The sequence below is a fragment of the Engystomops pustulosus genome, chromosome 2, assembly GCF_040894005.1.
Source record: "Engystomops pustulosus chromosome 2, aEngPut4.maternal, whole genome shotgun sequence".
NCBI classification, from domain to species: Eukaryota; Metazoa; Chordata; class Amphibia; order Anura; family Leptodactylidae; genus Engystomops; species Engystomops pustulosus.
In genome coordinates, this window is record NC_092412.1 from 29,125,315 (window position 1) to 29,140,405 (window position 15,091).

General features: G+C 46.3%; 1 protein-coding gene across 1 annotated transcript in view; it reads right to left on the reverse strand.

Moving 5' to 3' along the window:
• Positions 1-3,014: 3,014 nt before the first annotated feature.
• Positions 3,015-15,091, reverse strand: part of LOC140116439 (transmembrane 4 L6 family member 1-like) — a 31,698-nt gene continuing 19,621 nt past the window's right edge. The window contains exons 3-6 of the mRNA XM_072132966.1: positions 6,408-6,473; positions 5,253-5,398; positions 4,373-4,565; positions 3,015-3,679 (exon numbers count right to left, since the gene is read on the reverse strand). Coding sequence (XP_071989067.1) covers positions 3,665-3,679; positions 4,373-4,565; positions 5,253-5,398; positions 6,408-6,473 — 420 coding nt within the window. The 3' untranslated portion in view covers positions 3,015-3,664. The remainder of the gene's footprint in view (positions 3,680-4,372; positions 4,566-5,252; positions 5,399-6,407; positions 6,474-15,091) is intronic.

The following is a 15,091-nucleotide window of genomic DNA, read 5'->3' on the forward strand; positions in this document are numbered from 1 at the left end:
GATATCATACAGTGTACGCGGGCAGAGCCTCTGCCTGTGTGCGTGCAGATAATCAATTGTATGAGTGTCTTACAGTCATACAATTGATCATCTACCCCTCATGGCTTCGCAGGCTGCTGGCCCATCCTGTCCCGCAACCATTACACCACTGATGATATTGATTCCACCGAACCCTGATGTCATCATCACCATCCAGTCTGTCTGGGACCATAAGTAGGATTTGTGCAATCCTACATCCACATTTATATCTGTGATGAGTTTTTCACAATGTTTGGAACAACTCCTCTACCGAGTTCCTTCAAATCCCATGTATCTAAATGAATATTGTTTTGAAAGTGTAGCCTTAAAAATAGTCATTTTTATTTATATGCCTTAGATTGCATCAAGGGTGTGGACAAGTCTGCATCCACAGAAAATCTGTGCTTGGTACCTGGATGTTTAGGACAACCTCTCTGCGAGTTCCTTTAAATCCCATGTACCTAAGAAAATGAATACTGATTTGAAAGGCAAAGGCTGACCAAACTAAATATTGATTTGATTTAGATGTCTGGGTTTACATGAAAGATTTTTGCACAACTACATCCATACAAGATCTTAGGCTTAGTTCACCAAGATGTTTGGAACAACCTCTCTACAGAGTTCCTTAAAAACCCACGTATCTAAAAGAAATGAAGCTGTATTGAGTGTGAACAACAAATTATTGATATGATTTCTACTTCTCTTTTGTACATTCATTTTACTGAAATAAACACGCATGCTCGATTTACGAGGGAGCAGAGGAGATGGCTTTAGGCGTTTAATATGTGTACAAACAGCATAACATTGACTAAATTGAGTCAGATGTCTAAGTAAGAACCTTCCCACAGTGAGCAGAGCAAATAACCAAGAGGTTTATCTCCTTCAGCTTCTTTATTAACTTCATGTTTACATGTGCTGATAATAGATTTGTGGACTTGGAGGACGATATCCCCCCAGTAAAGGTCACTGCCCGGAGATAACAACTCTTTAACAGATGGAAGAACAATGGTCCATAGATATTCACTGATGGTGACCTCACCTTGTATTCCAGCAACAATATATAACAAATGAATGACCATCACAGCAAAGGTAGGGTTTGCATTCGTTGTTAGACAGAGGGGCTCATTTACTAAGGGTCCATCAGACACATTTTCGTTGGGTTTCCCGACGATTTCCGTTTTGCGCCGAATTGCCCCAGGATTTTGGCGCACTCGATCGGATTTTGAAGCACCGGAGCCGGCTTACACGTGACAGAAATCGGGGGTCAAATCCATCCTGCATGGATGCTTACTGTGAATAGGGGGAATGACGAGTCTCAAAAATTGATCATATGTCTATATCGGCCACAATACCATTGGACAAAAAGGCCCATCATGACTGGTCTAACATCTGTTTTCGGGGACAACACACAATTTCCTAAATGTCAAGTATCTGACAAACCCTATGTAACTGACGCCTAACTTTCCACTGCTCACTAACTTTGCAAAAATATTGTGCCGTTCCAAAGTGACTGAATCGCCCCAGCAGCAGGTTGTCAAGAAGAAAGACAAATGCAAGAGAGGAGAGGATTATTAGGAGAGTCTCCATGGGTAATCGTTTCAAATCTGCAGTTGTAATTGGTCCCCAGTTCAGCAGTGACTGCATTTGGACTTAAAGCCCACTCTGCAGTGACCATACCTCTCATTTGTAGAAAGAATCAAAAGCCTAGACCCACCTTTGCTGAGGAGCATGTTGTGTGGACAGAGGAGAAGAGGTCCACAATTCATTTTAGTGGTTAAAGCAAGTTTAATTTATTTGGATCTAATAGGAAACATTACGTTCATCAATACACTGGGGAAAGACTGAACCTAAAGTGTATAAAGAAGTCAGTTAAAGGTGGTGGAGGAAGTGTCATGATTTGTGAAATTTTTTCCGCAGCAGTTGGACCTCTCATACAGCTACATAGTAAATGCAAGTGTGTATCAGAACCTTCTTCAACGACACATGGTTCCTTCCTTGTGTTCTTCACTCAACAATATTCATGCAGGGCAGTATCCCCTGTCACACAGAAACATGGGTAAAGCGGCTCCTTCAAACAATGAAATGGCCGCCCAAAGTCCTGATCTCAACCCAAAAGAAAACCTCTGAAAAATCCTTGGTGACAAATTTATGGCCAAGACACCCACCACAGTCCCAGAACTGTGGATGAGACCGGAAGATGAGTGGCCCAAAATCCCAGCAGAGAGACTAGTGATGTCCTGTGGCCACTAGATGTGCTTAAGTCATTCACAGCAAAGGCCTACTGATTGGTGACTGGTGGGACCTTCAGAAAATTTAGTTATAATCTTTCCCTGTGCTTAAGTCATTACTGTTCTCTAATTATGATGATCACATTTTTGCTAAATAATGGTTTTATGTTGATATAGTTTGGTAATAAAACACTGTTCCAGTGGTATAGCATAGCCCTAAAAAAATCAATTAAATGTTATCAATAGAAATTACATTATTATTATGATCTCCAGTGTATACTCCTCCTGATCTGGCTCCTTATTCCCAATGTCTCCCACATCAAAAATAATAAAAGCTAGTGAATGATTTAGAGGTTAATTAAAATGGTGACATTGAATAATACTACATGTCCTGCAAAAAACTAGCCCTCATCCAGCAAATTTAAAAATAGCAGTAAATTTTGATGATTTGTAGAAAGAGAGCTTAGGGAGGTTGTCGCTAGACATTTTTTTTCGGGGGTGGGGGGGTGTAACTGGAAAGGAACTAAATGCTGGGGTTGGCCAGCTGGTGCCCTCTACATGCAGGAAGAGTGTATTGCATTGTGTAGCATCTATTATCCACTATGACTAGCTGGATCTTGTATATCAGGGGTGTCTATGGCCCACATTGAAATGATGTCCACGTTTGGTGTAAAACTTAAACACATAATCACAAAAATAAAGTGACAAGAAATGCTGCCAATGTTAATAATGATGGGAAAAATGCAGAAACGAGGTCTAAAAATAGTTTATTTTAATGTAAGTTTTCCAAAGTGTTGAGAATGGAGCTGTAGTGTGCACCTGACATTACTAATATATATATATATATATATATATATATATATATATATATATATATATATATATATATATATATATAGACCTGGAAATTGACATTGTGAACCCATACTGGAACACTAAGCCACGAATCTATAAATCTAAAGCTCTGTTCACACCATGATTCCGGTGCCTGTCCAGAAATAGGTTGGGAAAATCTCCCAGTGGAGATTTAGTTTCAATTCTTGGAATCCAAATCCATACAATTCACCAACAAAGGGGATTAGCTAAACTGAAAAGATAAGTTATGCATATTTTAAATAAGCAAATAGGTGTTTTCCATTCCCTGACCACAAGCAGAGGTATTGAAGATATAAGTGGTGCTTTAGAATTCAGCTATATAAGCGTAGGAGTAGACAACTCGATGTTTAAGTCAGTTGTTACCTGCACTACCAGTGATAGCACAGCTAATGCTTCATGATCACAAGGAGTTGTAGCGTATATATATACATACAGTATATATATATCACCACAATGTCTCACACTAGAATCTATTGTATCTGGTAGAAGAGTTTTCTGGCTGTACACGTCTCCTGTGCTTGTGTCTGGGAGAAGCTTCATGTTCACTCTACAGTCGTCTGAAATAAAAGAGGAGGAGACGTCATACTCATATATAAGAGAATATGGGTGTGTGTGATGTACAGATGAAGTGACGATGGGTGTGTGATGTATGGATGTAGTGATGATGTGTATGTGTGATGTATGGATGTAGTAGTGATGTATGGATATGGTGATGATGGGTGTGTGTGATGTATGGATGTAGTGATGATGAGTACGTGTGATGTATGGATGTAGTGGCGATGGGTATGTGTGATGTATGGATGTAGTGATGATGGGTATGTGTGATGTATGGATGTAGTGACGATGCGTATGTGTGATGTATGGATGTAGTGACAATGGGTGTGTGTGATATATGGATGTAGTGACGATGGGAACGTGTGATGTACGGATGTAGTGACGATGGGTACGTGTGATGTATGGATGTAGTGACGATGGGTATGTGTGATGTATGGATGTAGTGACGATGGATGTGTGTGATGTATGGATGTAGTGACGATGGGTACGTGTGATGTACGGATGTAGTGACGATGGCTGCGTGTGATGTACGGATGTAGTGACGATGGGTACGTGTGATGTACGGATGTAGTGACGATGGGTACGTGTGATGTACGGATGTAGTGACGATGGCTGCGTGTGATGTACGGATGTAGTGACGATGGGTACGTGTGATGTACGGATGTAGTGACGATGGGTGCGTGTGAATTACTTACATTGATTTTCCTTTTCCTTAAGCAAGTACCACAGATCACTCCGACAATACCATTGATGACCTGAATGAGGCACAGGACAGTTTCAATGGCGCCGATCCCTAAGAGGATGGAGAATAAGACGATGTTCCACAGCACAACCTTCTCAGGTTCCTTACAGGTGCCCCATGTGTCAGGATGGAAGAGGTAGTTGTCCCTGCAGTCACAGATAACACATGGATATATGATGTCATGTCATACTGTGAGATCACTACAGATACTGATGACATCACTGAGCAGCAGCACATAATGGTAAAGCAGCGCCATCTGGTGGCAGATATTAGGTAATGCGCTTTTTCAGAAATATCTTCTCCAATCCCAATATTATTCTTATAACATCATATTAGTTATTCCTGTGTCTATAATAGTTGGCCATGTTGTCACCCAGCTTTCCCAGGATCCACCTAACTCCACTTTGTAAAGCAATGTGATGTGTACATGTATAACTAGGCGGGTATGGAGGCGGGTGGAGGAACATACAAATAAAAAAGGGACCCTTGGGGACACTTGAAACAAACCAAATATGTCAAGAGCCAAATATGAGCTTGACCACAATTCCCCAAAATCTTGTACGAATAGTAGGTGGGTTGTGGGGACCCCTGGTGGAGGCTCCAGGCACTAGCAGAGCATTCACTAGATAAATAGTGAGTATACCCGGCCTCCATGGCTAAGAACCTGGGGTAGTCTTCAAGCTAGGACTAACGTGCGGTCTGTGAAGTAAAGTAGGTAAGTATTCAAGACCCCAATGTGCTGGAGACCTCATGCCCTGGGTCATTTAAGAGATGAATAGGAAAAGCTGGGTTTCAACTACTTACAATAAACTGTATGATAAATGCTCACTTACTCATCAGTATCGTTCCTGAAGGGGTAGACGTATTCACCTTTTCCAGTGTCACACAGAGGTCCACGAACCAAACCCATGGCGGAGATGACCACACAGTACGCTGCTCCGATGGTGCCCAGCGCAGACAGGATGACAGTCAGGAACATCTGTCACCCACAAACATCAGAAAAGAGCTTAAAGGGGTATTCCTTTGTGAGCATTCACATTTAATTCATCTTCCATATGCAAATGTTTCTTCAATAGGATGTTATTTACCTGTTGATGATAATTTTCTATAAATGTCGCCATGTTGTCCCTTAAAAATTAGTTTTTTGTTCTTGGATACGACCATCTCTGCACTCTTCCAGCAGTGGCAAGGCATTATTGAGCGCTGCATGACTGCTTGGATTCAGCGTTCATTAAAACAATGTAAAATCTATATGTTTCTTTGTTCAATCTTATCAGCAGTGGTGGTTGTATCCAAGGACAACTATCTTATTACTAAGGGACAACATGGCAACATTTATGGGAAATTGTCTCCACACAAGTAATTAACATCCTATTAAGAAATGTATGCATATATATATATATCAGATGAAATAACTGAAATGTCAATGATCAGATGAGAAGATTGCTTTAATGTTTCTCTGTTTTGTGATTTGTTTTCTAAACAAGTCATCGTTCACACTTACTAACAGATTTATCATTCACCAGGCCTTGTGTAACTTTATTTATAATGGACAAAGCATCTCTGAACCCAACACTTTCAATGTCATCTCCTTGATCAGACGTGGACTGGCCCACAGGTGAATCTAACGGAGGGCCCACAGGTGAATCCACCGATGGGCCCCCAGGCCCTAGCAATGGGTATATATTGCTGGCTCATAGACCTATGAGGGGCTAAGTTAATAGCATAGGTTAGTCAGCAGGTTACTGACAATGCTCCAAAATAGTTCAAGGCAATGACTAGAAAGCAAGTTATGGGTCAGTTTTAGGAATCTGTGAATGGATATCAGGTAATATTTGCAAAAGTTGTCCTGTGGAAGGCCCCATTCAGAGATTTTACTGGTGGACCCTCGGCCCTCCTGCCCGACACAGTCCTTAATCACCGCACCTTCTGCCAATGTGTTCTAGGTGCAATGGACATCAACTAAAAGTAGGCCTGTAATTTCTTACCCCACATCTGTTTGCGCAGCATCCATCTCCCCCTGCCCCCAGCATCATAAACGCTGGTAGGAAAACCTACAGAAGAAAGGGGGAACAGAATTGTAGGATAAGATCTTAAAAGTTTTAGCATTCATAAAAATTTCTGGTATGAATTAAGCAATGAAATCATTAAAGGGGTTGTCCACTTTCAGCAGATAATTGATATTATTTGTGTAATGAAAAGTCATACAATTTTCCCAATATACTTTCTGTATCAATTCCAAACTTTTCTCAAGATCTCTGCTTGCTGTCATTCTATAATAAAACACATGCTTAGTCATTGTCTGATAAGCGTGACCGTGGTTCTAGAGAGCATATGTGTCACATGTCAGACCCTGCATTATTCTTGGTGCTTTCCTTCGGGGCAGTGCAGAGGGCACTAGATTCACGAAGAACGGGCGCCACAAATCCTGAATCTGGTGCCCCCTGCACACTACACAGGGACATAGCGCCATTTGCACTGTTTTTAGTAAATGTGGGACATGATCTTTCCTCCCACCTAAGAGTCACGATCCATTGCTCTACAATCTCCCCGGTCCCTAAAGTCCGCTGCCTTGGAGTCATCTTTGCCTTAATCCTTTAAGCCTCACATCCAGGCCCTAACTATGACCTGCCGCCTCCATCACAAGAACACATCCGACCCTTCCTCAATCCAGAGTCCTGTCCCCTCCATGTATGAAAAATAACGCGATGGTCCAGCCAGATTCCGAAACCGTCCTTAGTAGAGATGAGCGAACATACTCGTCCGAGCTTGATGCTCGTTCGAGCATTAGCGTACTCGAAACTGCTCGTTGCTCGGACGAATACTTTGCCCGCTCGAGAAAATGGCAGCTCCCGCCGTTTTGCTTTTTGGCGGCCAGAAACAGAGCCAATCACAAGCCAGGAGACTCTGCACTCCACCCAGCATGACGTGGTACCCTTACACGTCGATAGCAGTGGTTGGCTGGCCAGATCAGGTGACCCTGGAATAGACTAGCCGCTGCCCGCGCTGCTCGGATCATTCTGTGTCTGGATGCCGCTAGGGAGAGAGCTGCTGCTGGTCAGGGAAAGCGTTAGGGTGTTCTATTAGAATAGTGTTAGGCAGGAGTGATTCTACAAGAACCCAACAGCCCTTCTTAGGGCTACAATAACGTTATACATTTTTTTTTTGTTTGCTTGTGGCTGGGCTTGCTGGCACTAGTAGTGCAGCTAGTACCATATTGTGAGGAATTTGCAGGGGGACTTGCTACCGTTGTGTTTAGCTCTTAGTGACACACATATCCACCTCAAACACCAAAGTGGGAAAATTTATTAGGGGTTTGATTTCAATTAGGCACAGTCTGCCATTTCCTTTTTTATTTTACGTTTATGTTTTTAATAACTCAGTGTCATCTCATCTGGCATAGTAGTGTGCTTTCATACTTGGCTAGAAAATAGCCAAAGGAGAATCCAAACGGCTTACTTACGCCTACAATAGCGTTATATATATTTTATTTCTGGTTGATCTGCTGGTGGCTGTCCTTGCTGCAGTGCATCTACTAGCCAATTGTCAGGAATTTGGAGTGAGACTTGCGACCGCTGTGTTTAGCGCTTAGTGACGCACATATCCATCGCAAAGACCAAAGTGGGAAAATTTATTAGGGGTTGGATTTCAATTAGGCACAGTCTGCCATTTCCTTTTTATTTTACGTTTATTTTTTCATAACTCAGCGTCATCTCATCTGGCATAGCAGTGTGCTTTCATACTTGGCTAGAAAATAGCCATAGCAATAGGATAGCATTGTTTGGTTTTAAAAACTAAAAAACACAAAAAAAAACTAAAAAACACAAAAAAACTAAAAAAAGTTAAAAAAAAATTAAAGTTATAACTTTCATTTTCAAAATGTTTAACCCGAGGGCTAGGGGTAGAGGACGAGGGCGGGGACGTGGGCGTCCAACTACTGCAGGGGTCAGAGGCCGTGGAACGCCGCAGAGCTACACTCCCTAGGTTCATGTCTGAAGTTACTGGGACTCGTGGTAGAGCACTGTTGAGGCCAGAACAGTGCGAACAGGTGATGTCGTGGATTGCCGACAATGCTTCGAGCAATTTGTCCACCAGTCAGTCTTCCACGCAGTCCACCCATGTCACCGAAATCGGCACTCCTCCAGCTCCTGCACCTCAGCCTCCTCCCCCCCAGTCTGCCCCCTCCCAGGAAAATTTGGCATTTGAACTGGCATACTCTGAGGAACTGTTTTCTGGACCCTTCCCACAGTCACAAACCACTTGTCCGGTTGCTGCTGAGCAATTTTCCGATGCCCAGGTTTTCCACCAGTCGCAGTCTGTGGGTGATGATGACCTTCTTGACGTAGTGGAAGAAGTGTGTAAAGAGGTGTCCGACGATGAGGAGACACGGTTGTCAGACAGTGGTGAAGTTGTTGTCAGGGCAGGAAGTCCGAGGGGGGAGCAGACTGAGGGATCGGAGGACCCAAGCTGGGTTGAGAGGCCGGGTGAACACAGTGCTTCTGAGATGGAGGAGAGTCCTCGACCAGAACAGGTTGGAAGAGGCAGTGGTGGGGCCAGACGGAGAGGCAGGGCCAGAGCAGGTGCATCAGCGCAAAATGTGTCACGTAGTGAAGCTCCCGTGGCGAGGGCTCCCGCGGCGAGGGCTAGATTTTCAGAAGTCTGGAGGTTCTTTAAGGAAACACCGGATGACAGACGGACTGTGGTGTGCAACCTTTGCCAAACCAGGATCAGCAGGGGTTCCACCACTACTAGCTTAACTACCACCAGTATGCGCAGGCATATGAATGCTAAACACCCCACTCAGTGGCACCAAGCCCGTTCACCTCCGGCCGTGCACACCACTGCTCCTTCCCCTGTGTCAGCTGATAGTCAGCCCCCTGCCCAGGACCCTGGCACAAAAACCCCATCGTCGCCTCCACGATCCTCCACAGCATCCACCAGCGTTCAGCTCTCTATACCCCAGACGCTGGAGCGGAAACGTAAATATAGTGCAACCCGCACGCCCAAGCCCTTAATGTCCACATCTCCAGATTGCTTAGCCTGGAGATGCTGCCCTATAGGCTAGTAGAGACCGAGGCCTTTCGCAACCTCATGGCGGCGGCCGCCCCTCGGTATTCGGTCCCCAGCCGCCACTACTTTTCCCAATGTGCCGTCCCAGCCCTGCACCAGCACGTGTCAGACAACATCATCCGTGCCCTGACCAACGCCGTTTCTGACAAGGTCCACCTGACCACGGACACGTGGACGAGTGCTGCCGGGCAGGGCCACTATATATCGCTGACGGCACATTGGGTTAACTTGGTGGAGGCTGGGACCGAGTCTGACCCTGCGGCTGGTCATATACTGCCGACGCCAAGGATTGCGGGGCCTACCTCGGTCCACGTCTTTCAGGCCTACTATGCCTCCTCCTCCTCCCACCCCTCCTCCACCTCCTCCTCCGAACTACCATCCGTGGGCATGCCGCCATCAGTCGGTAGCTCTAGGCACAGCAGCAGTGCCGTCGCTAAGCGACAGCAGGCGGTGCTCAAACTGCTGAGCCTAGGCGATAAAAGGCACACCGCCCAAGAGCTATTACAGGGCATCACGGCGCAAACTGATCTGTGGCTGGCACCGCTGAACCTGAAGCCAGGCATGGTTGTGTGTGACAACGGCCGTAACCTGGTGGCGGCTCTGCAACTCGGCAGACTGACACATGTGCCATGCCTGGCCCATGTGTTAAATCTGATAGTTCAGCGTTTCCTCAAGACATACCCCAATCTGTCTGATTTGCTCACGAAGGTGCGCCGCATCTGTGCGCATTTCAGGAAGTCCAGCACAGATGCTGCCACTCTCAGGGCAGCGCAGCGCCGCCTCCAACTGCCCGCTCACCGACTGTTGTGCGACGTGCCCACGGGGTGGAATTCAACATTAACCATGTTATCCAGAGTTTACCAGCAGCGCAGAGCGATTGTAGACTGCCAGATGTCAACTTCCACCAGAACTGGTAGTCAGGTCAGTCAGCTTCCTCAAGTCTACAATGAGGAGTGGACGTGGATGTCTGATATCTGTCAGGTGCTGAGTAACTTTGAGGAGTCAACACAGATGGTCAGTGGCGATGCCGCCATCATCAGCCTCACCATCCCGCTGCTTGGCCTGTTGAAAAACTCTCTGATCAGCATGAAGTCGGAAGCTTTGCGCTCGTCACAAGAGACGGGGGAAGAAGATTCCCTTGTTGATAGCCAAAGCACCCTTAGGTCTGTTTCTCAGCGCATATCGGAGGAGGTGGAGGTGGAGGAGGATGAGGAGGAAGAGGAGGAGAATGTTGGTGAGACACAAGAGGGGACCATTGTTGAGTCCTTCACTGTTCAGCGTGTATGGGCAGAAGAAGAGGAGTTGGAGGAGTTGGAGGAGGAGGAAATGGACAGTCAGGCCAGTGAGGGGAGTGAATTCTTACGTGTTGGCGCATATGGCAGATTTCATGCTAGGCTGCCTATCCCGTGACCCTCGCGTTCAAAGAATTTATTCCAGCACCGATTACTGGGTGTTCACTCTCCTGGACCCACGGTACAAGCAAAATCTTTCCACTCTCATCCCTGGAGAGGAAAGGAGTGTGAGAATGCATGAATACCAGCAGGCCCTGGTGCACAAGCTGAAACACTATTTCCCTTCTGACAGCGCTAGCGGCAGAGTGCGTAGTTCTGCGGGAGAAGTAGCGAGGGAGAGTAGGTGAGCAGGCAGCTTGTCCAGCACTGGCAAGGGTACGATTTACAAGGCTTTTGCCAGCTTTATGTCACCCCAGCAAGACACTGTCACCTGTCCCCAGTCTCGGCAGAGTAGGGCTGATCTTTACAGAAAGATGGTGAGGGAGTACGTAGCTGACCATACCATCGTCCTAAATGATCACACAGCTCCCTACAACTACTGGGTTTCAAAGCTGGACATGTGGCACGAACTGGCGCTGTGCGCCTTGGAGGTTCTTGCCTGCCCTGCCGCTAGCATCTTGTCCGAGCGGGTTTTCAGTGCAGCTGGTGGCATCATCACCGATAAGCGTACACGCCTGTCGACTGACAGCGCTGACAGGCTGACGCTTATTAAGATGAATAAAGCCTGGATTTCTCATAATTTCCAATCTCCAGCAGGTGAAGGAAGCTCAACCTGAATAATTTATGCACTCCTCCTCCTCATTTTCCTCCTTCTCCTCCTCTTTGTACACTAAAGCAGAGGAAACTGGCTATTTTTTGACAGGGCCCAATGGCTCTAGCTATAGTACTTTATGCATTTAATTTTTCTGGAGGGCCACCTACCCGGTCCTCTGTTTTAAACAATTTTTGGGAGTGCCACATACAGGCACTCAATCTATTCAATTTTTCTGGAGGGCCACCTACCTGCTCCTCTGGTTTGAAAACTTTTTTGGACTGCCACATACAGGCACTCAATCTATTTCATTTTTCTGGAGGGCCACCTACCTGCTCCTCTGGTTTGAAAACTTTTTTGGACTGCCACATACAGGCACTCAATCTATTCCATTTTTCTGGAGGGCCACCTACCTGCTCCTCTGGTTTGAAAACTTTTTTGGACTGCCACATACAGGCACTCAATCTATTCAATTTTTCTGGAGGGCCACCTACCTGCTCCTCTGGTTTGAAAACTTTTTTGGACTGCCACATACAGGCACTCAATCTATTCAATTTTTCTGGAGGGCCACCTACCTGCTCCTCTGGTTTGAAAACTTTTTTGGACTGCCACATACAGGCACTCAATCTATTTCATTTTTCTGGAGGGCCACCTACCTGCTCCTCTGGTTTGAAAACTTTTTTGGACTGCCACATACAGGCACTATCCAAATTAAATTGTCTCCATAGCAGCCTCCACACATTGGGGGTCATTTACTAAGGGCCCGATTCGCGTTTTCCCGACGTGTTACCCGAATATTTCCGTTTTGCGCCGATTGTACCTGAATTGCCCCGGGTTTTTGGCGCACGCGATCGGAATTTGGCGCATCGGCGCCGGCATGCGCGCGACGGAAATCGGGGGGCGTGGCCGAACGAAAACCCGACGTATTCGGAAAAACCGCCGCATTTAAAAAAAAAATTGTGTCGCGAAAATTTCACTCACCTTCATCCTGCATAGGCCGGTGTATTTCGAGGCATTCCAGCGGACTTCAGCGCAGCAGCGCCACCTGGTGGACGGCGGAGGAACTGCATTGATGAATCCCGGCCGGACCCGAATCCAGCACAGAGAACGCTCCGCTGGATCGCGAACGGACCAGGTAAGTAAATGTGCCCCATTGTCTCCATTGCTACCTCCAAAAGTCGTCCATATAGCTGCCTCCATACATCGTCCCCTTATCAAACGAGGTGTGTCAGGCAGAAATTGGGGTTGTTTTCATGGATTCCACATCAAAGTTGTTAACTTTGTCGCCACCCTGCTGTGTTATCCACAAAATATACTGGCAAACTTTTATCATTTACCAATATTATTTCAGCGCTTCTTGCGCATCTGTTTACATTCCCCTCACCCGGCATATCCTAAACTTATAAGAACGCTACTACACTTGATCTTATACAAAAGGTTCTTAGAAGTGCTGTTTGGGGAGTAGCCTAGAGACAGGGGCTTGGATTGGCGAAAGCTCGCCTGGCAGCGGAGCGCCAGCTCCATGCGCATCATGCGCTTCTTGCGCATCTGTTTACATTCCCCTCACCCGCCATATCCCAAACTTATAAGAACGCTACTACACTTAACTTGGTGCAGGCTGGGACCGAGTCTGACCCTGGGGCTGGTCATATACTGCCGACGCAGAGAATTGCGGGGCCTACCTCGGTCCAGGTCTCAAAGGCCTAGTATACCTCCTCCTCCTCCCACCCCTCCTCCACCTCCTCCTCCTCCGAATTACCATCCGTGGCCATGGCGCCATCAGTCGGTAGCTCTAGGCACAGCAGCAGTGCCGTCGCTAAGCGACAGCAGGCGGTGCTCAAACTGCTGAGCCTAGGCGATAAAAGGCACACCGCCCAAGAGCTATTACAGGGCATTCCACATCAAACTTGTTAACTTTGTCGCCACCCTGCTGTGTAATCCACAAAATATACTGGCAAACTTTTATCATTTACCGATATTATTTCAGCGCTTCTTGCGCATCTGTTTACATTCCCCTCACCCGCCATATCCCAAACTTATAAGAACGCTACTACACTTGATCTTATACAAAAGGTTCTTAGAAGTGCTGTTTGGGGAGTAGCCTAGAGACAGGGGCTTGGATTGGCGAAAGCTCGCCTGGCAGCGGAGCGCCAGCTCCATGCCAAGATCCAACTAACATAGTTTTAACTGCAGCACCTTTAATCTACTACTAGTTCACTGCCTCCATACATGGTCCCCTTATCAAACGAGCTGTGTCAGGCAGAATTTTGGGTTGTTTTCATGGCTTCCATGTTAACTTTGTCGCCACCCTGCTGTGTAATCCACAAAATATACTGGCAAACTTTTATCATGTACCGATATTATTTGAGCGCTTCTTGCTCACCTCCTTTGGTTCCTCTCTGCCACCCATTGGTTTGAAGCCTGAGTCCATTTAGGGTATGTCGCCATGCCACTCTCTAGCCTGCCGCTGCTGCCGCTGCCTCTGCATGAAGTCCCCTATAGTGTCAGGGTCAATTATTGGATGTTTTAGATGCTATCTTGCTTCATTCTGTCACTCTGTCATGGCCATGCTGTTGCCCATAATTTTGGCATAATGGTGCGATTAAGCAGCCTCAGAGGCATCCATGCATGCTGCCCCTGCTGTTTCCTGTCCATTTCCGTGGTGTTTCCATCCTTTTCTGAGGTTCCCAGGTGTTTGGCCAAGCTTCCCTGTGCAGAGCCTTGGTCCCCTTGAAAAATGCTCAAGTCTCCCATTGACTTCAATGGGGCTCGTTATTCGAGACGAGCACTCGAGCATCGGGAAAAGTTTGTCTCGAATAACGAGTACCCGAGCATTTTAGTGCTCGCTCATCTCTAGTCCTTAGTCATGGTCATGTTTTTCATGTTGTTTTGCCTTTCCAAACGAGGTGGGTTCCTTGCCGGTTCCGTACACGTTTTAACAAAGGCTGGAGGTGAGCAGGAATTTAGTTTTTTGTCCCCTCCATGTATCTCTGAAATCATTACCTAATAGCGTCCCACATGTAATATCCATTCCTCACAAGACCACAGCTTCACTCTATTACCATCCGCTCTTCTCACAACCATCTCCAGGACTTCTCCCGTGCTTCCCCCATACTCTGGAACCCTCTACCAAAATGTGTCCACTGCCCCTCACCTTCCAGTCAAACATAACCTGAATAAGGATCTACAACACACAACAAATGCTCTGCTCCCTCACCTCGTGTCTCCATCTACCCTCCCATATAGATTGTCAGCCCTCATGGGTAGGGTCCTCCTTCTACTTGTCTCCTGATCACTGTAGTTTTTGTATTCACATTTGTTCTTGTCTTTGTGTAATGTATGGGACCCCCTTACTGATTGTACAGTGCCATTGCTGCTCTATAAATATAATAATAATAAGCAGGCTGTGATTGGCTACGGTTTTTAGTAGATCCAGGGGTGGATGACTGATCGCTGCCTTTTGGACTAGCCGCGTCATGGAGGCGTAAGGGGCGTTTCTGCAGGTCCATAGGACAGGAGCTCACATAGATTACTCCACGTCCCGTGCAGCCTATGAAGG